The 24,175-nt window shown below is 38.0% G+C and overlaps 1 protein-coding gene across 1 annotated transcript in view; it reads right to left on the bottom strand.

The window, feature by feature from the left end:
* LRP1B (LDL receptor related protein 1B) overlaps positions 1–24,175 on the bottom strand; it is a 2,136,850-nt gene that overhangs the window by 736,142 nt on the left and 1,376,533 nt on the right. Inside the window, exons 26-27 of the mRNA XM_062186250.1 lie at positions 19,176–19,340; positions 18,670–18,914 (exon numbers count right to left, since the gene is read on the bottom strand). Coding sequence (XP_062042234.1) covers positions 18,670–18,914; positions 19,176–19,340 — 410 coding nt within the window. The remainder of the gene's footprint in view (positions 1–18,669; positions 18,915–19,175; positions 19,341–24,175) is intronic.

Consider the following 24,175-nt stretch of genomic DNA (forward strand, 5'->3'; position numbering starts at 1 on the left):
TAACTCCAATTCTTCTCAAACTATTCAGAGCAATCGAAAAAGAGGGAATCCTCCCAAATTCCTTCTATGAAGCCACCATCACCTTAATTCCTAAGCCAGAAAGAGACGCAACATTGAAAGAGAATTACAGACCAATATCCCTGATGAACATAGATGCAAAAATCCTCAATAAAATTCTGGCCAATAGAATGCAACAACACATCAGAAAGATCATCCACCCAGACCAAGTGGGATTCATCCCCGGTATGCAGGGATGGTTCAACATTCGCAAAACAATCAACGTAATACACTACATTAACAGACTGCAGAAGAAAAACCATATGATTCTCTCAATAGACGCAGAGAAAGCATTTGATAAAATACAACACCCTTTCATGATGAAAACTCTAAGCAAACTGGGTATGGAAGGAACATTCCTTAATACAATCAAAGCAATATATGAAAAACCCACGGCCAACATCCTATTGAATGGGGAAAAGTTGGAAGCATTTCCACTGAAATCTGGTACCAGACAGGGATGCCCTCTCTCACCACTGCTATTCAATATAGTTCTGGAAGTTTTGGCCAGAGCTATTAGGCAAGAAAAAGAAATTAAAGGGATACAAATCGGGAAGGACGAACTCAAACTATCCCTCTTTGCAGATGATATGATTCTTTATTTAGGGGACCCAAAGAACTCTACTAAGAGACTGCTGGAACTCATCGAAGAGTTTGGCAAAGTAGCAGGATATAAAATCAATCCACAAAAATCAACAGCCTTTGTATACACAGGCAATGCCACGGCTGAGGAAGAACTTCTAAAATCAATCCCATTCACAATAGCTACAAAAACAATCAAATACCTTGGAATAAACTTAACCAAAGACGTTAAAGATCTCTACGATGAAAACTACAAAACCTTACAGAAAGAAATAGAAGAGGATACCAAAAAATGGAGAAATCTTCCATGCTCATGGATTGGAAGAATCAATATCATCAAAATGTCTATCCTCCCAAAAGCAATTTATACATTCAATGCAATACCCATCAAGATCCCGAAGACCTTATTCTCAGATATAGAAAAAATGATGCTGAAATTCATATGGAGACACAGAAGACCTCGAATAGCCAAAGCAATCCTGTACAATAAAAACAAAGCCGGAGGAATCACAATACCTGATTTTAGGACATACTACAGGGCAGTTGTTATCAAAACAGCATGGTACTGGTACAGAAACAGATGGATAGACCAATGGAACAGAATAGAAACACCAGAAATCAATCCAAACACCTACAGCCAACTTATATTTGACCAAAGATCCAAATCTAATCCCTGGAATAAGGACAGTCTATTCAATAAATGGTGCTGGGAAAATTGGATTTCCACATGCAGAAGCTTGAAGCAAGACCCATACCTATCACCTTACACAAAAATTCACTCAACATGGATTAAAGACTTAAATCTACGACCTGAAACCATCAAATTATTAGAGAGCATTGGAGAAACCCTGCAAGATATAGGCACAGGCAAAGACTTCCTGGAAAATACTCCAACAGCACAGGCAGTCAAAACCAAAATTAACATTTGGGATTGCATCAAATTGAGTTTCTGTACTTCAAAAGAAACAGTCAGGAAAGTGAAGAGGCAACCAACAGAATGGGAAAAAATATTCGCAAACTATACTACAGATAAAGGATTGATAACCAGAATCTACAAAGAAATCAAGAAAATCCACAACAACAAAACAAACAACCCACTTAAGAAATGGGCCAAGGACCTCAATAGACATTTTTCGAAAGAGGAAACCCAAATGGCCAACAGACACATGAAAAAATGTTCAAGATCACTAGCAATCAGAGAAATGCAAATCAAAACCACAATGAGGTTCCATCTCACCCCGGTGAGAATAGCTCACATTCAGAAATCTACCAACAACAGATGCTGGAGAGGATGTGGGGAAAAAGGGACACTAACCCACTGTTGGTGGGAATGCAAACTGGTTAAGCCACTATGGAAGTCTGTCTGGAGATTCCTCAGAAACCTGAACATAACCCTACCATACAACCCAGCCATCCCACTCCTTGGAATTTACCCAAAGGAATTTAATTTGACAAATAAAAAAGCCATCTGCACATTAATGTTTATTGCAGCTCAATTTCAATAGCTAAGACCTGGAACCAACCCAAATGCCCATCAACAGTAGACTGGATAAAGAAATTATGGGACATGTACTCCATAGAATACTATACAGCAGTAAGAAACAACGAAACCCAGTCATTTGCAACAAGATGGAGCAATCTGGAAAACATCATGCTGAGTGAATTAAGCCAGTCCCAAAGAGAAAAACATCATTTGTTTTCCCTGATCGATGACAACTGAGCGCCAAAGAGGAAACCTGTTAAGTGAAATGGACACTATAAGCAACAATGAACTGATCAGCTCCTGTCCTGACTTTAGATGTACAATGTAATACTTTATCCTTTTTAGGATTTGTTGTTGTTGTTGTTGTTCTAGTACTATTGGTTGAACTCAGTAATTAACACACAATTATTCTCAGGCGTTTAAATTTTAACTGAAAAGTGATCCCTGTTAAATCTAAGAGTGGAAAAAGAGAGGGAGGAGATGAACAATTTGGAACATGCTCAATCGGACTGGCCGCAAATGGTGGAGTTAGAAATGTGCAGGGGATTCCAACACAATTCCATCAAGATGGCATGTACCAATGCCATCGCACTAGTCCAAGTGATCAATTTCAGCTCACAATTGATAGCTCTGATAGGTCTAAGAGTCAAAGAGATCACACAAACAAGACAAGTATCTGCTAATACTAACTGATAGAATCAAAAAGGGAGAGAAAGATCCAACATGGGAAGTGGGATACACAGCAGACTCATAGGATGGCAGATGTCCTAAACAACACTCCGGCCTCAGAATCAGCCCTCAAGGCATTCAGATCTGGCTGAAGAGCCCATGAGAGTATAGCAGGCATGGAAAGCCAAGATATCATGGGAAAAAAAAAAAAAAAGACCTAAATGAATGATCTCTGTGAGTGAGATCCCAGTGGAAAGAACGGGGCCATCAAAGAAGGAGATACCCTTCTCCGAAGGGAGGAGAGAACCTCCACTTTGACTATGACCCTATCGGAATAAGACCAAAGTCAGCGAACTCTAAAGGCTTCCATAGCCCTGGCAACTCATGACTAGAGCCTAGGGAGATTACTGACGCCATGAACAGGAGTGTCAAATTGTTAAGTCAGCAACAGGAGTCACTGTGTACTTACACCCCATGCGGGATCTGTCCCTAATGTGTCGTCTAAAGCCAAGTGATGCTATGACTGGTACTGAAACAGTATTTTTATACTTTGCGTTTCTGTGTGGGCGCAGACTGATGAGGTCTTTGCTAATTATATACTGAAGTGATCTTCTGTATATAAAGAGAATTGGAAATGAAAAAAAAAAAAACAACCTGGTGTTAAAATGGAAAGGGCATAGAAAATTAATTATTTTGAAAAAAAAAATTATGTAGGATCTCTGTCTTTAATGTGCTGTACATTGCTATTTAATGCTATAATTAGTAATCCAATGGAAGTTTTTTTCACTTGATGTTGCTATATGGGCAAAATGTTAAAACCTTTACCTAATATATACTAAATTGATCTTCTGTATACAAAGAGAATTGAAAATGAATCTTTACATGAATGGAAGGGGAAAGGGAGCGGGAGGGGGGAGGGTTGCGGGCGGGAGGGAAGTTATGGGAGGGGGGAAGCCATTGTAACCCACAAGCTATACTTTGGAAATTTATATTCATTAAATAAAAGTTTAATAAAAAAAAAAAAGTCCTGATCAAAATGATTTTTATTTCATGCTTATCATGCAAGTCTAGATATCATTATCCAGACAAAAACTAACATATGGTTCAAAAATTGCTTATTAGAAAGTTTTCTTGATGTTATTGCTATTATTTTAATATAAAAATCTTATTCAATTGATTATTGCATTTTATCAGTAAAATACATTTAGACTAAATGGCTTTCCAAATGTAAATTAATAATTTTCACTTTCCAGATAAATCAATAATTTTGGTGTTTTTTTTTCTCATAATAGGAGTAAATAATATATCTAAATAATCTTTCTATACTAAAAAAATTAATATCTTCAATGTATTTATGCAACAGGTAGATGTAGTTATCAACTGCATGCCAAATTTGACAATTTTCCCTGGGTACACAAAACAGATCATTTAGGATAAAGTATTTTAGGATATAAATACATAATATATATATTATAAATATAAATATAAATATATAATATAAATAAATAAATATAAAGTATTTTAGGATCATTTAGGATAAAGTTACTAGTTCAGTTGATAGAATAGAGTGAATATACATATTCTACATAAAGATTATGTATATAATCTTCTAAAAATACAATGGATAAAATGGCACCATCCTAAGAAGTGTGAAACTATACTACAATATGTATTAAATTATGCTTCCAAATTTCTCAATATTTCACAATCAAATTTTAGCTGTCACAATAAAGCTACTACTTTGTGTCCTTCCTCTTTTACTTTAGACTTTCTTGATTTTTAAAATGTTTCTGGTAAAGAAGACGTCATGCCTGAAACTACACACCTGATTTTTAATTTCTTTCTCCTCAATCTCATCTTCATTTTAATTTAATAAAAACATGACTATTATGTAAATCCAATCACAGGACTGTTTTGATTGGAGTAGTGCATGGTCACGTCCACCCTCATTGCCAGCAACACCATATTCATAGGTGCTAACCTGAATTCAGGGCTTCTCTGGAGACAAAACTAGTAAATGGGGGTACTGAACATTAAGTTAGGAGCTCCAACTTCAGCTTTGCTACAACCATAACACCTCTAGATGAAATCTAATTTCCACATATGTATGTCTCTCTTTAAAGCCTGTGGTGGATTTAATTCATTAACATCAGATATTGAAATGGGAACAATAGCCATATTTGGGTTGTTGTTATTTTCCTGTGGGTCTGTTTCTCTCTTCTGCTATGAACTCCTGATAGAACTGGAACTACACCATATATATTTAGGTGTACGTGCGTGTGCATGCGTGGGTGTATATACATATCTCCCAAAGGTAATACACACGTTGTAGACATTTAATATTTCTCCTTGTCTTACAAATAATATAAGAAAGACTATGACCCAGTTTTCATTAGGATTTAGTGATGCTATTGCTATTTGGAGAGTACTAGGTGCTTGTTTATAGCAACAACAAAAAGAAATAATACTCTGCTAAAACCCAACAAAAAATTAAATATGAAAAAGTTTATACATAAATGCACTAAAATTATTCATGATGGGCTAAAATCAAACTAAATGCCCAACAATACATAAGCACCAGAGAACATTTTTGATAGCTGCATGTATTATGAAAATAGTTTTCATAGTTTTTAAAAATGAGAATTATAGGGCATCCATGGAAACAGGGAAAATTCTAATGCTGAATGTAAAAAAATGAAGATATAAGGTTAAGTAATGCAGTGTGATTTTTAATTTAAAGAAATACGAAAACTTTTTAATTTAGAAAGGAATGCAGCAGGGTCTTTGAAGCTAGCCACGTTCATCGAAACCTTGGAGCTGCCTTTGATGAGATTTGTCACTCAGAGGTGGATTATTTAACTTGCCTGAGACTTGGTTTGTCATATAGTGTAGGAGAAATTGTTTTGTTAAATGGTTAAGAAAAGGGAAAAAAATAAAAAGTAAGTGGTACACAGCATTTCATAAATACATAGTTATATTTTTGCTTGCTGTTTTGTCAGTTAGTATTTCTGTTCAAGTAGCTTGTTATGCCCTGAATGTTTCTGTCATCCTAAAATTAATATATTGAAGATAAATCCCAAAATGCAAAAATAATATTAATGAATAGACTCTTTCTGAGGTGATTAGTTCCTGAGAGTGGAGCCACATGAATGGGGTCACTGCCCTTATATGAGACGCACGGTGGCTCATTGGCTCCTTCACCATTCAAGCACCAGCAAGAAGATTCTGCCTTTGTGGAACAGGTCCTCACCAAACATCATGATCTGCCAGCACCTTGACCTTGGCCTTGCAGTGCCCGAAAGTGTAAAAAGCAAAGGTTATTTATTTTTTTTAATAAGCCACCCAGCTACAGTATTTTGTTATAGCAACCAGAATGGACTAAGTCACAACTAAAAGAAAACATTGAAATGTTTGTTGCCTTAGAACTTGGAAAAATGAAAGCATATTAATTCCTTCTCTGTGATTTTCTGCATTTTGTAACTTATCTACAATGAGAAAATATTGCTTTATAATTTCAAATAAATCTTAAATAATTCCCTTTTCCAAAAAAGTGCAACTTCAGCTTTGCACGCACACTTATTATGCCATGTACTACACCTGTGAGTATCTGTGAGTTGCTAGATGACAAGGTGAGTGTGTAGAGAGCTTAAATTTGACAGTGTGATCTTCTGACTGATGCTTCATTTGCATTCTCTTGAGGACCACATTGCTCTTCTATAGAGCTGTGGTTAGTATTCTTTATTGGCATTTCTTTAAGTAAATTTGTATGACAGAAAAGTATGATGTTAAGGTCATTATGAATTATTCAGATGTGGAAAATATTTTAAAATGTCCCACAAAAAGTAATATAACCTATATTTTAACCACATAAAATCATATAACTATAGTAGCTATTTGTTTTTTCATTTAGTTTACTTATTTATAAAATACATAACACTAATTATGTGTGAGATATTATTCTAGAAAACTTTCTCATATTGACTCACGTTTAATATGTTTCCATTAAATGGTAAAATGTTTACTAAATCCTATGTTGTAGATACAATGATTATGTCCAGTTTACAGATGATAAAACAGGCAGAGCAAGTTTAAACAACTTGCCAATAAAGATCAGTATTATGTGAATAGTTAAGAAACATATGTCTGAATAAAAGTATACTAACAATGAAGGGGACATCATGCAATTAATAAATTATATTCAGGATTTGAGTTCTGGTCATGAGTAATGACTCCCTCATTACTATACCAAGATTCCCTGAATACTACATTTTTATTCAAAGTTAGGTTTCAAACATTCAATATTTCTCCTTTACACTATCTATATGCTTATGCTTTGGTTTGATTCTCCCTAATCCCTTCTTATAATGTTGAGAACTCAATAGATCTGTAATAGGCTTTATAAAATTCTGCTAAAATGTCCAATGACCAGACAGGACATTTGTGCACAAGCTAACATTTTTGAGAAAAAAAAAAAAAAAACAAAACTGTTTTGTTAAAACTCTTATTAATTTCTTATGGGGAAGGGCAGTTGATTTCAAAACATGTTTTTAACCTTTACTTGTTTAACTTGTGAAAGAGATATTTCAATTTTATAGTAGCGAATACTGAAGTACAGTACTGGTATTTAAAAAAATATTGCTAAAAATACTTTTTTCTTGAACCTCACATTATTATTTATCAGAAAAGAAGGGCTAGTGTGATTATACTTGTGTTAATGCTAAGTCCTTGTCACTGTTTTCATTTTAATTTTGTCCTTGGTAGTAAAACAGCTGCTATGTTCCTGCATCATTTTCCCTAGAAGTGGATGCGTTATTTCACTGAAGCAGAAGTGGATAAACAGGACAGATAATGATAACTCTACGCTCAGTGATCCTTATAATCAAGGAAAGTAACATGTTCTCTGATGGCTTTCCAAATTGGAAACTAACAGAATTTCATTTAGAAAATAGCAAGTTCTCTTTATAGGTGACATTCTCTAGATCTATATAGAGACTAGAATATCTACCCTGAACCCTGGGAAAATATGTCAAAATGCAATTCACAAAATGAAACCTTTTTTATTTTATTCATGGTGAAGAAATCACATATAAATCATTTTTTGAGCTAAGTAAAATGTCTAGAACAGCGTACCACAACCAAGTAAGATGCCATGATTGTTTCACTTCTTTTCCAATAAAATGAAAAACTTCAGGAAACCTTGAAATTCTCATGGTCCTTTCTACTCTATGATTTGCTGAGGATCATGCCAATGTAGGCCAATCAGACAGCACAGTTAATAAACCAAACACACTGACCCTACTCTGAGGGAGATGACTATGTAGAATTCAGTTCATTTAAATACTCTAAACACAGGGGCCATCATTGTGGTGTAGCTGGTTAAGCTGCAGCTTGCAAAGCTGGCCTCTCATAACTGAGTGCCAGTTCATGCCTGGGCTGCTCTGCTTCTGATCCAGCCTCCTGTGAATGTACCTGGGAAGGTAGTAGATGATAGCGCAAAATGCTCAGGTTTCTATCACTCATACGAGAGACCTGGCTAGAATTTCTGGATCCTGAGTTTGGCCTGACCTATCTGATGCTCTGCCTTTCAAATAAACAAACACATCTCTTAAAAATCACTGTAAACACAAAGTTTGCAGCTCCTACGAGATATCAAACAATCTGATAGAGAAAAATGTAAGTAATGTAAATGTTTTTGTACTTGCAAAAATGAAAACTGATCACATCTTGTAAATGCTTGTCAGCTGCGGTCTTATGACTACTTACTCCTCCATACTGAAGAAAGGTATTAGAGAAGAGTATTACTTCATTGTTCTAGTGGCAAATAACTGATCAGAATCATAATGCTTTGCTTTATTTAAATTCAATTAATTCAATATTTTAAAAGAATATTAATTTGGCACAAAAATAAATAGGGAATGTGTTGTATTGTCTACAAGCTTTGTAGTTTATAGTATATGGTGAGCCAAGGGTAGCAGGAAAAAAAAATTAACTAATTGCTGACATAGTCTAGAGGATTCTGAAAGTCCTAAGAAGCAAAGAAGGATAAGTTACATAAGACAATCAAAACTGCCATCAAAGAAGGAGGTACCCTTCTCCGAAGGGAGGAGAGAACCTCCACTTTGACTATGACCCTATCGGAATAAGATCAAAGTCAGCGAACTCTAAAGGCTTCCATAGCCCTGGCAACTCATGACTAGAGCCTAGGGAGATTACTGACGCCATGAACAGGAGTGTCAAATTGTTAAGTCAGCAACAGGAGTCACTGTGTACTTACACCCCATGTGGGATCTGTCCCTAATGTGTCATCTAAAGCCAAGTGATGCTATGACTGGTACTGAAACAGTATTTTTATACTTTGCGTTTCTGTGTGGGCACAGACTGATGAGGTCTTTTCTAATTATATACTGAAGTGATCTTCTGTATATAAAGAGAATTGGAAATGAAAAAAAAAAAAAAACAACAACCTGGTGTTAAAATGGAAATGGCATAGAAAATTAATTAATTTGAAAAAAAAATTATGTAGGATTTCTGTCTTTAATGTGCTGTACATTGCTATTTAATGTTATAATTAGTAATCCAATGGTAGTTTTTTCACTTTATGTTGCTATATGGGCAAAATGTTGAAATCTTTACCTAATATATACTAAACTGATCTTCTGTATACAAAGAGAATTGAAAATGAATCTTTACATGAATGGAAGGGGAAAGGGAGCGGGAAAGGGGAGGGTTGCGGGCGGGAGGGAAGCTATGGGAGGGGGGAAGCCATTGTAACCCATAAGCTATACTTTGGAAATTTATATTTCATTAAATAAAAGTTTAAAAAAAATAAATAAAAAAAAGAGTATCTGGGAAGATAATTAGATTTAATCAGACTGTCAGAGACAGGCACAAAAATTATTACTTATGAGAAAATTTTGGTAGAAAAAAATAATATGAAGGTCAAATATTGAAGAAAGACAAAAGATTGCCATGGGATTTTTGCAGCCACAGAAGTCATTGTTTTAGTCAAATCTAGGAAAAGATAATATAACATTAATTTAAAGTGAGGCTTTGGGAGATTCTAAGATGGCAAAATAAGGAAAGAGTGTAATGCTTTAAGGCAGGGGAAAACAGTCAAAAAGATGAAGGAAGCACATTCTCAGGGAAGAGTTGGAAAAACCTGCAGTGGAAACTCTATGGAAGTATGATGACATTGATCAGTGTGGAAGATGCAGACGCACAGCAGTAAGCACAGACACAACACACAATCCCAGCTGCTGAGTGCTGGAAGAATCGGCAGCTTTGGAGAGTGAGGTGAGATCAGACTGCAGCAGCCCATGCCACTGGTGATATAGCTGGAAGGAGGGCCCGATGGACTACACTGTCCTTGTGTCTGGCTTGGAGCCCTAAGGGGAACAAAGTACCTGCCAATGAAGTGAAAAAAAGGGGCACATTTCTCTCACTCCATCGTCCCATAAGAACACTCAGAAACCAAACAAAAGGAAGGGCACCATTTTGGACATAAGTAACAGGTGCAGCAGCCCTTGTGTGTGCACCCAGCAATTCCGGGATATGACACCACCTTGACAGCAATAGCAGCACAGCAGTTCAGGTGCATATGCCCAGCGATGGGTGGGGAGAAAGAGCAATTCTGACATGAGTACCAGCTATGGATGCTCTTGTGCATACCCAGCAACCAGTAAAGAGATAGTGCCCTTGTGAAACAAGTAGGGGCTGTGGCTGGCAGTTCTTGTACACATGTGTGATACAGGGATTTTACCAGAGGGAAAAAAATCCACATTCCCCACTGTCTTTGAGTCTGGCTGGGAGGATTGACAGGGGATGGCTACCCATGTAGTATTGTGAGGTACTCCTAGCCTCTCAACATAACACAGGCTCCAGAGCACACATCAAAATTTATACATCCAGCAAAATCAATGTTAAGAAAGAAGTATATAACAATTGGTGCCTATATTAATAAATTGGAAAGGTACCAAATAAATGAGCTAACAAAGCATCTCAAGGACGTAGCAAAACAACAACAAGCCAAACCAAAAATTAGTATGAGGAAAGACATAATTAAAAATAACTAAAAAAACAAAATTAAAACCAAAGATACAAAAGATAGTGGAATGAACAGCTGAGCTGGTTTTTTGCAAAAAAAAAAATAAATAAACAAAATTGATACACCACTGGACAGATAAAAAAATAAAGAGGAAGAAGACACCAATGAATAAAATCTGAGATACCACAGAAATAAAAAAATCACCAAGAATTACTACAAAGAGTTAAATGTCAACAAATTGGAAAATTTAGGAGAAATACATAGATTTCTTAACACATACAATCTACAAAAATTGAGTCAAGAAGAAACAGAAATCTTAAACACACCTATAACCAAGATGGAGTTTGAATCAGCAATTAAGAAACTCTCAACAAGGCTGGCACCGCAGCTCAATAGGCTAATCCTCAGCCTGCGGCACCGGCACCCTAGGTTCTAGTCCCGGTCGGGGCGCTGGATTCTGTCCCGGTTGCCCCTCTTCCAGGCCAGCTCTCTGCTGTGGCCAGGGAGTGCAGTGGAGGATGGCCCAAGTGCTTGGGCCCTGCACCCCATGGGAGACCAGGAGGAAGCACCTGGCTCCTGGCTTTGGATCAGTGCTGTGCACTGGCCGCAGCACGCCAGCCACGGTGGCCATTGGAGGGTGAACCAACGGCAAAGGAAGACCTTTCTCTCTGTCTTTCTCTCTCACTCACTGTCCACTCTACATGTCAAAAAGAAAAAAGAAAAAAAAAACCTCAGTGAGGTTTCACCTCACCGCTGTTAGAATGTCCTCCATAGAGAAATAAACAAACAACAAATGCTGGCGAAAATGTGGGAGAAAAGGTACCCTAGTCCACTGTTGGTGGGAATGTAAATTGGCAAACCACTATGGAACACAGAAGGGAGATACCTCTGAAATCTGAATATAGACTAACCATATGACACAGCCATCCCACTACTGGGAATTTATCCAAGGGAAATGAAATCAGCATATGAAAGAGTTATCTGCACCCCCATGTTTATTGCAGCTCAATTCACAATAGCTAAGATATGGAATCAACCTAAATGCCCAACAACTGAAGATTAAAGAAATTGTGGGATATGTACACTATGGAATACTACACAATGGTAAAAAAAAAAAAATTAATCCAGTCATTTTCAACAAAATGGATGAATCTGGAAAACATCATACTTAGTGAAATAAGTCAGTCCCAAAGGGACAAATACCATATGTTCTCCCTGCCCTGTGGTACCTAATAGAGCAGCTTAAAGGCTATATGTAAAAGTGAAATTGACACTGAGAAGCAAAGACTTGAACAGGCCTTTTCTTGACTGTTGAGGAACAGTTTTTTTTTTTTTCATACTATTTGTGGAACCCTTTACTTAATATAGAGTTAAACATATGTTTATAAAGTCAATTGAAAATAGATCTCAGTAAAAAATAAGAGTGGCAATAGAGAGGGAGGAGAAAGAGAGGTGGGAGTATGGGAGGGAGGGCAACCACATTGAATCATGATGTCCCCAAAGTGGTAATGATGAAGTGTCTGATTGTCTGTCACTATAAAGCTATATAGTTCTGCATACATTCCTATGGACTTACTTCTAAGGGTAAAGTTTAAAAACTGGCCATGGGTAATAAAATAAAATAAAACACCATTTTAAATGTTAAAATGATCATATAAATAGGATTAAGTGTATGGTAATAATAACAGAATTAAAAAGGCGTGAACTCTCCAACATAGGAAGCAGGCCATACAGCAGACTCATAGAATGACAATCAATATAATTAGCACTCTGACCTCAGTATTCAGCACTTAAGACATTCTGGTCTGGCTAAAAGGCTCACAAGAGCATTTCAGGCATGGAAAGCAAAGCCACTGTGGCAAAAAATGTACTATGTGAAGGACCTCAATAAGTGAGACCCCAGTAGAAAGAAGTGGTCATCAAAAAAGGAGGTACTTTTCTTTCAAGGGAGGAGAGGACTTCCACTTTGCTTATGGCCTTGTGTACATACTGATAGAGTTCGTGGATTCAAAAGGCTTCCATAGCCTAGGCAGCTCATGTCAAGAGACTCAGGTGATCACTGATATCATACATAAGAGTGTTAATTGTTAAATTAACAACAGGAGTCACTGTGTACTAATCCATGCAGAACCTCTGTCTTCAAAGAGTTGCATTATAAGAGTTAATAGTAAAACTGGTTATCAAAGATTTATTTTATTTTAGCGTATTAAGTGGAGGATATTCTTATGGCTCATAAGTTATAGTTATGTCTAAGTGCTCACAAAAGATGTATCATTCTTGGGTGCTTCTTTAAAGTCATTTAAGTTTCTTTAAAAAAAGAAGTGAAATCAATTTTGAGATGCAATGACTTTGAATAGCCTTTGTCTCGACTGTTGAGGAACTTTTTTTTTTTTTCGTACAAATTGTTGAACTCTTTTTTTTTGACAGGCAGAGTGGACAGTGAGAGAGAGAGACAGAGAGAAAGGTCTTCCTTTTGCCGTTGGTTCACCCTCCAATGGCCGCCGCGGTAGCGCGCTGCGGCCGGCGCACCGCGCTGTTCCGATGGCAGGAGCCAGGTGCTTCCTCCTGGTCTCCCATGGGGTGCAGGACCCAAGGACTTGGGCCATCCTCCACTGCACTCCCTAGCCACAGCAGAGAGCTGGCCTGGAAGAGGGGCAACCGGGACAGGATCGGTGCCCCGACCGGGACTAGAACCCGGTGTGCCGGCACCGCAAGGCGGAGGATTAGCCTAGTGAGCCGCGGCGCCGGCCAAATTGTTGAACTCTTGAAGCAACACTTTGACAGTAAGGACTCCATTTTGGAGCACCTGAGACTCCATCTTGAGAAAACATCTCCCTACCGTGAGACTCTGGTCTGAGACTATGATCTAAAACACTCAGACAATAGCAGTCCACTACATCATACTTGGCAAAGCATTGAAACCCCCTAGCATGATCACTCAAGCTTGGAAGCAGATAGGCTGTACCTGCGTTAATGATAAAAATGCAGTTTGTTTATGTCCTACATATGATTTAAGCCAATACCTGGATTAATGTCAAGATTATAACTGAAACTGTTAAGATTGAAACTAGTATTGGTAAGATTATAAGTGATGTTAGTTTCATATAGGTTTTAGGTCAGCTTGACCCCAGTAACTTTGTATTTCCCCCGATCCTAGCAACCATGTATTCCCCTCCCAATTTTGTGGGTTTTGCCTTTAAAAATCCTGTTGCTTTGGACTTTGGGGTCAAGAGTTCTTTATGGCATGAGCCCACTCTTGGCTGCTGGCAATAAAGGACCATCAAATTTTATGAGTGTGTGGTGCTTCTTTGTTCGCACTTGCTCAGGTACAACACTCTACTTACTATAGAGTTGGTCTTCTGTGTATAAAGTTTATTGAAAACATATCTTAGTAGAGAATGGGACTGGGAATGGGAGAGGGAAGAGGAAGAGGGATGGAAGTGAGGCTAGGAGGGCAGGTATGGTGGGAAAAATCACTATATTCCTAAAGTATACTTATGACATGCATGAACTTAGTATTCCTTAAATAAAAGATTACTTTTGGAAAAAATAAATAAATGTGTAGACCAATGGAATAGAACAGAAATCAATATGCATATCTACACCAACTTATCTTTGACAACAGAGCTAGGATCAATACCTGGATCAAGGACATTCTCTTTAAAAAATAGTGCTGGGAAAACTGAATCTGCGTGCAGAAGCATGAAATAAGACCCTTAACTTACACCATAAAAATTCACTCAAAATGGATTAAGGACCTGAATCCATGACCCAATACTATCAAATTACTAGAGAACATTGGGGAAACTCTGCAAGACATTAGCATAGGCAATACTTGTTGGAAAAGATCCCAGAAGCACAGGCAATGTAAGCCAAAACTCACAAATGGTATTACATCTAGCTGAGAAGCTTCTGAACTGCAGTAGAAACACTCCACAAAGTGAGGCAGCAACTAACAGAATGGGAGAAAATATTTGCAAACTATTAAACTGATAAAGGATGAACATCCAGAATCTACAAAGAGATCAAGAAATAACAACAAAACAAACAATCCAGTTAAGACATGGGCAAAGGACTTGAATTGGTATTTTTCAAAAGAGGAAATTCAAATGGCCAACAGCCACATGAAAAAATGCTCTGGAAAAAATAGCTTCAGGCAAATGCAAATCAAACCACAATGAGGTTTCACCTCCCCAGTTAGAATGGCTCTCAAACAGAAATCAAAAAAATAATAAATGCTGGTGAGGATGTTGGGAAAAAGGAACCATAATTCACTGTTGGTGGAAATGCGAACCGATGCAGCCACAGTGGATGACAGTATAGAGATACTTCAGGAATCTGAAAATAGACCTACCATATGATCCAGCCATCCCACTCCTAGAAATTTACCCAAACAAAATGAAATCATCACACAAAAGAGTTATCTGTACTACCATGTTCATTGCAGCTCAATTCACAATACCTAAAATATGGAGTCAACCCAGATGGCCATCAGCTGGATAAATAAATTATGGAATATATACACTTTGGCATACTATTCAGTTGTTAAAAAAAATGAAATCCTGTCATTTGCAACAAAATTGATGCAACTGGAAACCATTATACTTACTGAAATAAACCAGTACCGAAAAGAAAAATATATGCTTTCCCTGATCTCTGGTACCTAACAGAGTACCTAAAATGTAATGTATATGAGTGAAATTGACAATTCAAGATTCAATTTTTTTTTTACAACCCTTTTCTCTACTGTAGAGGAACAGTGTATTTTTCTTCATACTATTTGTTGAACTTTTTACTTAGTATAGGGTCAACCTTATGAGTATAAAGTAACTGAAAATAGATCTTTGTAAAAATTGAACGGGAATAGGAGACTAAGGAGGAAGAAGAGTGGGAGTGTGGGTGGGAGGGAGAATAGGTTGAGAAGTATCACTATGTTCCTAAATCTGTATATATGAAATCATGAAATTTTTATACTTAAATAAGATAAAAAGTAAGGCTTTGGTATGGGTGCTGTGACAGAGTAGGCAAAGATACCTCTTGGGAAAACTATATCATATTAGAGTACTGGTTTAAGTCCCAGCTCCTCTGCTCCCAATCCAGCTTCTGGCTAATGAATCCTATGACACAACAGATGAAGGCTAAAGTGGTCGAAACCCTGTCAGCCAGATGAAGTTCCAAAGCTTATGGCTTTAGTCCAGCCCAACCTCAACTATTGTGAGTATTTGGGGAGTGAACTAGCTGATGGTGGATTCTCTCCCTCTGATACAAATGAATAAATATTAGCCAGCACCATGGCTCAACAGGCTAATCCTCTGCCTTGCGGCGCCGGCATACCGGGTTCTAGTCCCAGTCGGGGCGCCGGATTCTGTCCCGGTTGCCCCTCTTCCAGGCCAGCTCTCTGCTATGGCCCAGGAGTGCAGGTGGAGGATGGCCCAAGTGCTTGGGCCCTGCACCCTATGGGAGACCAGGATAAGCACCTGGCTCCTGGCTTCGGATCAGCGTGGTGCTCCGGCCGCAGCACGCCGGCCACGGCAGCCATTGGAGGGTGAACCAACGGCAAAAGGAAGACCTTTCTCTCTGTCTCTCTCTCACTGTCCACTCTGCCTGTCAAAAATAAATAAATAAATAAATATTTAAAAAATGAAATAATGTACAAAGTGTGGAATAAAGTTTAAAGTGGAGATCAGAAATGAGTTGGAAAGTCTACATAATCTCTATTGAAAGGAGAAAATGCATATTCAGCAAGGAGAGAACTTGTCATCTGAGAATTATGCATCCAAAAGAAGGATGTGCTAATTAAAGGAACATTATGTGCATTACAACTAGACTTGTAGGTTATAGCACATATAATGAGGAAGCAGTATAAAAGAATGATCTGATGTTACACAGGACAGAGTATCCCAGGAACAAGTAGAGAGTGGGACTTGGGCTAAGAATATGAGGCAAGAATTCAGTGGAAAAAATGAAATCACAAAACCAACATGCAGATTACTATGGATCCAAAATGAGGAATAAGATGGCACTCCAAACATTTCAAAGAAATTGAATTAAAAATCATTTGTTTTCTTTATTTAATATTTATTTTTTATTTACTTGAGAGAGAGAGAGAGAGAGAGAGAAATCCTCCATCCACTGTTTAACTCCCTAAATGGCTGCAAAAACCGAGGCTGGGCCAGACCAAAACCAGGAGCCCAGAGCTGCTTCTAGGCAACCCACATGTGTGCAGGGACCCAAGCACTTGGGCCATCTTCTGCTACTTTCCCAGGTGCATTAACAGAGAGATGGATAGAAAGTGGAATAGAAGGAACTTGAACTGGCACTCATATGTCGGCCTTTGTTGCAGACAGAGGCTTAATCTGTTATGCTACAATTCCAGCCCCTTATTTGTTCTGTTGAAAAAGTCTTCAAATCCATGCATACCATGTTTGTTTATCTATTTCCTTAACAGGGAACAAAGATTGGGAGGAAGAAAGAAGCAGAGTGAGAGCAAGCAATGCAGGTCTCCCACATAGATGGCAGGAACCCAATTTCTCAGGCCATCACTGCTGCCTCACAAGATCTGTGTTAGCAGAAACTGCTATCATTCAGCAAAGGATTCTACTCAGGTACTCTGATATGGGCTCATGTATTCTATTCTATTCTATTCTATTCTATTCTATTCTATTTATTTATTTTGTTTGGCAGGCAGAGTTAGACAGTGAGAGAGAGAGAGAGAGAGAGAGAGAGAGAGAGAGAGAGAGAGGTCTTCCTTTCTTCCTTTGGTTCACCCCCCAAATGGCTGCTATGGCCGGTGCGCTGTGCTGATCCAAAGCTAGGAGCCAGGTGGTACCTCCTGGTCTCCCATGCAGGTGCAAGGCCCAAGCACTTGGGCCATCCTCCGCTGCCCTCCCGGGCCACAACAGAGAGCTGGACTGGAAGAGGAGCAACTGGGACAGAATCTGGCGCCCCAACTAGGACTAGAACCCGGGGTGCCGGCACTGCAGGCAGAGGATTATTCAAGTGTGCCGCGGTGCCAGCCTCTTTTTATTTTTTAAGATTTATTTTATTTACTTCAGTGTCATAGTTAGATGGAAAGACACAAAGCCCTATCTTCCACCCACTGCTTCACTCTTGAAATGGCTATGACAGCCCAGATGGAAGCCAGGAGGCTGGAACTCCATCTGGGTCTCCTATGTGGTTGGGCAGGGTCCTAAGTACTTGTGGAACAGGGGAATTCAATCCAGCACTCATATAGGATGCTGGCATCATAGGCAGCTGCTTTTCCTGCTGTGCTGCCATGCCAGGCCCATGACTCAGGAATCTCAACCAGTGTCTTAACCACTAGGCCCAATATCTGCCCCAATACAGAATTTTTAAAATTTGATTTAGTGTATTTATTTAAAAGGCAGAATCGCAGAAAGAGGCAGAAACAGGGAGAGAGAAGTCCTCCATCCTCTGGCCCACCCCACAAAGGGCCACAATAGTCAGGCAACCCTTTCCTCCCAATATGCTCTACAGTTACTATTTCCGCAATGGGAGGTGTTTTGGGGGGTCTCTTCTAAATCAGTGATCACAATAAGGTAATATATGCCAAATCTAAAGATCTTATACAACTCCCCACAATATCGTTTGTCCATGTAATAACAGTGACTAAAAATTAGAGAGCATAATATAAAATCCTCAATCTCTAATTTTCCTTATGTATTTCTATTTGAAGAAAATAAAATAGAGAAGGAAAAAATCATACACACACACACATATATATAAATAACTTATGAAGCTATTTTACAGTTTAAATATTCTATGAATCAGAGGAAAACACTTTCTGGATAGTTAATTAGTAGCAAGCACTCACCCTGTGGCTGGCGGCTTGGATGGTATATCTGAAGGTCAAATGGCTGTGCGCTGGTTTTCTGAATCACACTGACATTTTGTCCCGTCCACTTATTTGCTTTGGACAATGTGTTGGTCCTCCAGTCTGTCCAGTAAACCTCACTCCCATATAGAGACACAGCAAAGGGATGGGAAAGGTATTCATGACCACGAATGATTTCTATCATATTTGTCCCATCATAGAGGGCTGAGTAAATAGCATCTGATCTATGGAATAGTAAAAAAAGTAGTATCAGTAGTTTATCACAGCCGATTCAAACAGTCCAGAGATACAATCAGATAACTCAGATAAATGGCAGAGAAATACTTTATAGATATTTTTATGGGTCAGTGACTGGATTGCAGAAAATAGTAAAAAAATTCCATCTATTTCAATATGCATGGTATCTGTGTGATAGCAAAATTTTCAGTGTAGCACATATTATCTGTGGAAAGTAAAATAAAATACAGAAAAGAGAGCTTTTAAACCTGGCATCTGTCCAAACTATCCTCTTTTCAAAGTGGTCCACCGTGAGTCCATTAGGCCATGCTCCAGTTTTCATGTCTTTGTAGATAGTTTTTCTCCCAGCACCACTCATAGAGGCAGATTCGATTCGAGGAAAATTGGCATCCCAGTCTGTCCAGAAAAGAATTCTGAAGAAAAGTAAATCTTGTTACTATTTCACTTCCTCATTTGACAATTTTTTAACAATGCATTATCACACTTACATAAGGCTTACAGTCCAGGTGTACAGGCAAAAAATTAATTAATACATGTTTACAATTTGGGAAATATTGAAGCAGTAACTTACAATGAGAGAGAATGGTGAGTGACTGGCCTCCTCAGAGATGCTAGTCAGGGATAAGCACTTTGAGAAGGGGATATTTAAGTTTAACCTGAAGGATGAGGAAAGCAATGCAAGCAGTATGACAAGCAAAGTAAACAGCCTATGTGGGCTATTTGAGGAACAGAAATAAGGATATTTATCAAAAATGTGATGTCTAAGGACCAGAGGGAAAGAAGTTGAGAATATCCTTAGGAGCTTTTCAAGGAAAAGGAATCATTTTTAATTTTATTCCAAAAAAATGAAAGTTCACAAGCTTTTGAAGTTCATGAATGAGGGAGAAACATGACACGTGTCATGGATGTGTATGTACAGGTGTGATCATGGTGGCTGTAATACAGAGAGCATATGATCATGAGGCAAAGTAGGAGCACTTCAGGGAGTTTCAGTGAAGGAAGAGGAAGCTATGCTAGAGGTGTGGAATGGATTAGAGAACCTGAGGGAAGTACATGGATTCAAGGCATGGTTTGGAGGTAGAATTGCCAGGAGTCACTGATGGACTGCATGTAAAGACTGAGAATTGTTGGTAACTGTTAGTTTGTTTCAGCAAACTCAGGTTGTGGGTGGAAGAGGTATAAAAGGACTCCATTAAGATAAAAGGGAAAAAATGAGAGAAGACCCAATTTCAAGAGCTGGAAATTGACCACAATCAAAGGACTGAGTAGCAGTTTGCTCTGTTTACCTATCAGTTCTGGTAATATTTTGGTAAAAAGGTCCTATTAGCAGTAAAAAAAAGATTGTTTTTCATTTTAATTGTACACAATTTGAAGCTTCCATTATTTTACATGATCCTTGAGCATAGGGCGCTTGAAAAATGCCTTGGAAAATAAAACACCCTTCTTGAACAAAACTCAAAGTTCAAGTGATCATTTTTCAAACATAATCTATGCCTGTTTAAACAATGTGAGAGGCCTGCGCCGCAGCTCAATAGGCTAATCCTCCGCCTTGTGGCGCCAGCACACTGGGTTCTAGTCCCGGTCGGGGCGCCAGATTCTGTCCCAGTTGCCCCTCTTCCAGGCCAGCTCTCTGCTGTGGCCAGGGAGTGCAGTGGAGGATGGCCCAAGTTCTTGGGCCCTGCACCCCATGGGAGACCAGGAGAAGCACCTGGCTCCTGCCTTGGGATTAGCGCAACGTGCAGGCTGCAGCGCGCCGGCTTCAGCGGCCATTGGAGGGTGAACCAACGGCAAAGGAAGACCTTTCTCTCTGTCTCTCTCTCTCATTGTCCACTCTGCCTGTCAAAAATTAAAAAAAAAAAAAGAAAAGAAATTAAAGCTCTAGACATTCAATGAAAGCCAGTGAATAATTGTGTTCATGTTGATAGTGGTAATGTATATACTTTTCTGCCAAATAAAATTGCAATCAAGGGTAGGATGTGTCACCTACTCCAGCTTACTTCATTTTAGACTCCATTTTTTCCCATCTGAAAAGTGAAAACTGTAATAGTAAACGCTTGTTGGGGCACTAGGTGAGATCACATATCTCATTGACATCAGGGTGTTATCTGCCCCTTAAATTTATCATAAAAATGAGATTTAACATAAAAGGAACACCAACATAGCATTAATCAAATGTATGGTGATATTTCAACAAAAAGATTAGGTGTGGGGATCTTCAAGTTTGAAGAAGGTAAGAAAAAATAATCCCTGAAAACAAACAGTGAATATGGGAGTCAGAGGTGGTCTGTGGGTGCTTGTCAATAAGCCATGACCACCAGATTTAGATATAGCTGCACATCACGCTCTGTAGTGAGGACAAAAAGACCTCAGAAGCATCATCTTTGGACTGTTTAACAAATGGGGAACTGGTTTCTCTTTCATAACTCTTTACCCAGGTAAACCTTATATGACTTGTGGCAAGTCCAATTCATATATCAGCAGCCCTGCAATACTATATTCTCTTTAAGTTGACTGTAAATGGGTACTGTGGTTTCTTAAATATATTTCCAGTGGAGGATGGGGGATAGGACTTGGAACACTTGGCAACATTCTAAAATAACTTATCTCTTTATTTCTTTACAAACCATAGCAGCATTTATATATTTCTTGACTACAGTGCTTTTGTAGCACAAATTCTTCATCACTTTAAGTGGACAATTTCCAGGACTTTTTACAAAATAAAATGCTCTAGAATTAATTATCTTAAAAATGTCCACTTTGTCCTAAGACAGTTCAGAATTAATTTTAAATGTTGATTTCAGGGACCATTGTTTTAGAAGATTCTAGGCACTCTTATGTGCTTTAAAATTTGGTATTTTAACAGAATCATGTTTCCCTCTTTGTTCTGGTATGGCTACAATTTATTAGCTTTTCAATGAGCCCATTACATCCTCAAGTATACAAAGACTGACTGTCACTTGTCATAGGATGTATGGCAATGTTCAGCTACAATTGCTTTTAAAAAAGAAGTTATAGTCTATGAATTCTGTACCCACATTCACAGGTTAGTCTGCATCTGGATTCAATTGGATCAATGGCCCATGAACAAATTATATCATTATAAGCATGAAAGGGCCACTATCATCTATTAGGTCAAGCTGTAAAAGGTGAAAATACATGATCTTTGCAAAAAAAAAAAAAAACTTACTTATAAATAATCCTTACATCCTCTAAAACCAACAATGCCTTGATTGGCTTTAGAATATCACCCCAATAAATAAAGTTTATTTAGATAATTTACTAATGTTCACAATGACCATTTCTGATTTTACCAATGCAACTGTTAGAGCAGAGACTAGTTATTACAACCATGAAACTAAATACCAGTAATGGCACAGGAATATCCCATGCAGTCGTACAAGAATGAAGACAATGGAAGTTCAAGAGCTAATGTGAGTACCCTATAGATTCTGAACTCCCTGGTGCTTGTACCTCCCTAATAATAAGCTCAACGCTTAAAGTGAATTCATGTATTCATTCAGGTCACCTTAGCAATAAGTGCATTACCTTAAAATGGAATGAAAGAAAAATAGCTCCTCCCTAAGACTCCCAATTTACCACCTTGGAATAACTTGTCACTTGTGAGACTGGGTCAAACCCAGAACTAAAGGCAAGTGGCAAGATAGCAAATAGATGTTGTAATGTAAAATGGAGGATGGTAGATTCAATGCTAGGGAAGCAAAGTGGTCAATTAAAAACAATTCTTATTTGACATATATAAAAAGGTCACAAAGACTTTGATTGCTGTAGGAATCTCACATGAAGTAAATGTGTTTTATGGGCTAATTTTATGGTCTGTTTTTTTTTTTTTTTTTCCTCAGCCACACTGAGAGAGCAAAGTGGCTAGTTGCAAACCTTTTTTTCATTTGATATTGTAAACACTGTTTATTGTATTGACCATTAACTGTCCTTTACTGTATGTTGTGCCCTTTCTCAAGTATATCCTTGAGTTCCTGTAAGTTGCCCATAAACAAAGTCTGTTTGTATGAACACATTCATTTATCTAACAAGCATTTATTGAATACAACTATATATACTAGGAGCTATGAAAGAGTTCACAGACTTGGAAGCAACTTCCCTGGCCACCAAAACACTTGTGATTTAGTAGAAAATAAACTATTTATACAAATCGTATTTCTCCAAAATTACACAGTGTATTTATCCTAAAATAAAACAGTGCAAAAGAAGTTTAAATGTTTTGGATTCTTCTATCAATGTTGATTCACAGCCTCCTTATACATGCCATGAATAATTGGAAACATGAGAAAAAAATCTTATGTTTCTATTTTGTGTAATACTAAGGCAGTAAGTTGACTTTAAATAAAATTATTTTCAATGTTACTTTCCTTGTAGCATTTCCTTAGGTTGCTTTCCTGTTCCCTGTCTTCTGTCTCTCTCTCTCTCTCTCTCTCTCTCTCTCTCTCTCCCTCTCCCTGCGTATGTCTGCACATGCTTATTGTATCTATATTATCAGCCTACTTTATGAAAAGTTCGATGTTGAAAATAATCTCAGAACTTCTTACCAAAATATCTAGTAAGCCTAAAAATATTTTAATATAGGCAATAAATCATTTAATTTAATGGCTACAACTGTGCTTTAAGGTGATTAAATAAACCTTACAATTATATATGCTTAGGTTGGGTATTATTTTGAGTATCCCTCCCCCTGCCTCCCACAAAGGACCATGTATTAAAGGCTTGGTCCCCAAAGTCCTATGCTAACAGTTGATGGATTAAGGGTGGAGAGTTGATCCAATTACAGTGTCTAGGTGTTGAACCCAGTGTGAGGTCAGTAGGTCACGGGGGCATACTCTCAGAAGGTAGTTCTCATGAGACAGTCGGTTACTGTTGGGCCATGCTGCTCTTGCTGTGCTTCCTGGTTTGCCATGTATACATGTTCTGCACCTGCTTGACCACTGACATCTGATGCCATACCAATGGGACTGTCGATCACAGACTAAGATCCTCCAAAACCAAAAGCCAAAGTCAACCTCCTTCCTTAATAAGTAGCTTCTCAAATGTATTTTAGTTGCAATAACAAAAAGCTAACTATATAATATCAATCTTTTACAAACATTCAAAATATCAAATCATGACACCAAAATCAATCAACATTTTAATTGTCCTTAGAGTTAAATGAATTAGTACTGTCACCTGAACTCAGCTCATTTATGTCCCAGTTTTGTGCTATTTCTTCATGTTTAAAACT

This window comes from Lepus europaeus, chromosome 1, assembly GCF_033115175.1.
Source record: "Lepus europaeus isolate LE1 chromosome 1, mLepTim1.pri, whole genome shotgun sequence".
In the NCBI taxonomy this organism is placed as follows: domain Eukaryota; kingdom Metazoa; phylum Chordata; class Mammalia; order Lagomorpha; family Leporidae; genus Lepus; species Lepus europaeus.